The sequence below is a fragment of the Ranitomeya imitator genome, chromosome 2 (assembly GCF_032444005.1).
Source record: "Ranitomeya imitator isolate aRanImi1 chromosome 2, aRanImi1.pri, whole genome shotgun sequence".
In the NCBI taxonomy this organism is placed as follows: domain Eukaryota; kingdom Metazoa; phylum Chordata; class Amphibia; order Anura; family Dendrobatidae; genus Ranitomeya; species Ranitomeya imitator.
The window spans coordinates 801,148,795-801,150,307 of record NC_091283.1 but is presented as its reverse complement, the minus strand read 5'-3'; the positions used below and the strand labels follow the sequence as shown (position 1 = coordinate 801,150,307).

The 1,513-nt window shown below is 39.8% G+C and overlaps 1 protein-coding gene across 1 annotated transcript; it reads right to left on the bottom strand.

The window, feature by feature from the left end:
- Positions 1–225: 225 nt before the first annotated feature.
- LOC138666833 (olfactory receptor 5G29-like) lies at positions 226–816 on the bottom strand. The gene has a single exon (XM_069755010.1). It carries the CDS (start codon positions 814–816, stop codon positions 226–228), a length of 591 nt encoding a protein of 196 aa, XP_069611111.1.
- Between the last annotated feature and the right edge of the window lie 697 nt (positions 817–1,513).

Here is a 1,513-nt window from a genome sequence, read left to right as displayed (position 1 = left end):
CCCGACTTTTTTATAGGATCGGCCGATTTCACTCGACCCGACTTTTGAAAAAGTCGGGTTTCGTGAAACCCGACCCGATCCTATAAAAGTAAAGGTCGCTCAACCCTAGCGGCCACCACTCGTCAGACGCTCCATATTCCATCTCATCATGAATCAGGAGAGTCTGACTGCATCCAGCAAGCTTGCTCATCAATATGGGTCTTCATGAAGTGGGTATACTGGACATTACTTAGCTGAAATTTGCTTTTGTTTTATAAGTTTCAGAAATGCATTTTTCACATCTTTGTTCTGCAGGCTGTATAAGACAGGGTTTAGCATTGGAATAAGGACTATATTTAGGAGAGAGACTGTTTTAGAATCATTGACCGATTGACTAAATGAAGGCACAAAATAGACGCAAGTCAGAGTCACATAGAGCATAGATACCACTGTGAGGTGGGATGCGCAGGTAGAGAATGCTTTCAGTCTTCCTCTGGCTGTTTGGATCTTGAGAATGATAGAAATTATAGAAACATAAGTATACAATGTAAATAAGAAGGCTGGTAATGCCAAAATCACACTCTCAATAAGTATAACAATTCCTAGTCTGGTGATGCTTCCACAAGAGAGTTTCAACAATTCAACAGAATCACAAAAATGGTGGTTAATCTGATGCGACTTGCAGAAAGGCAACTTGGTCACTAATCGCATGATGGGGGCTGGATCTATTAAACTGATCAGCCAGGTGACAGCAGATAGAATTACACAGAACTTTCTATTCAAAATAATATTGTAGTGGAGTGGATTACAGATGGCCACATAGCGGTCGTAGGACATGACTGTCAGCAAAAGATACTCCAAACTTTGAAAAGCAATGTAAAGATAAAGCTGGCCCATGCATTCATGGAAGGAAATTGATCTCATATTCAAAAATGTCAACAAGAATTTCGGATGGATGAGAGTGGTCAGGCAAATGTCTAAGGAGGACAGGTTACAAAGGAAAAAATACATAGGAGAATGAAGCTGAGAATTAAGATAAACGAGGGCAATAAGAACTATGTTCCCCAAAATGCACAGGGAGTAAGCAGACAGAAATCCAAAAAAGAGTAAAAATTTGAAATTTGGGTATTCAAAATAGCCCAACAGGGTGAATCCTTCCACTGATGTATTTTCATATATCATCCTTCCTCGATACAAAAACATATTTTGTAAATTAAAGACAGATGTTGCATCTAATTAGTATCCGTGAGATAATCTAGTAGTTCCTTTTATCCGATTTCATGACAAGGAAAGCATGCGGGTTCAACAGCAAGCGCCAGAGTCCCTCAAGTACTATCTACTTGGAAGCCAATGAAAGTCAATGTGGTCCATCAAGCGCCATTTGGAACCATCGTTGTACAGATATAGACTAGGTCTGGGTCATGGTTTCAATTAATGCAGGGGACCATACAATTGGCACTGCCATCATTCATCAGCTGAAGTTCCAATTATAAGAGCTAGGCATTTTTTTGCATCAAAAGTGCTCAGTTTTCAA

Excerpts from the sequence above, each read along its gene's own strand:
- LOC138666833 (XM_069755010.1), bottom strand. The coding sequence starts at position 816 with ATGTCCTACGACCGCTATGTGGCCATCTGTAATCCACTCCACTACAAT.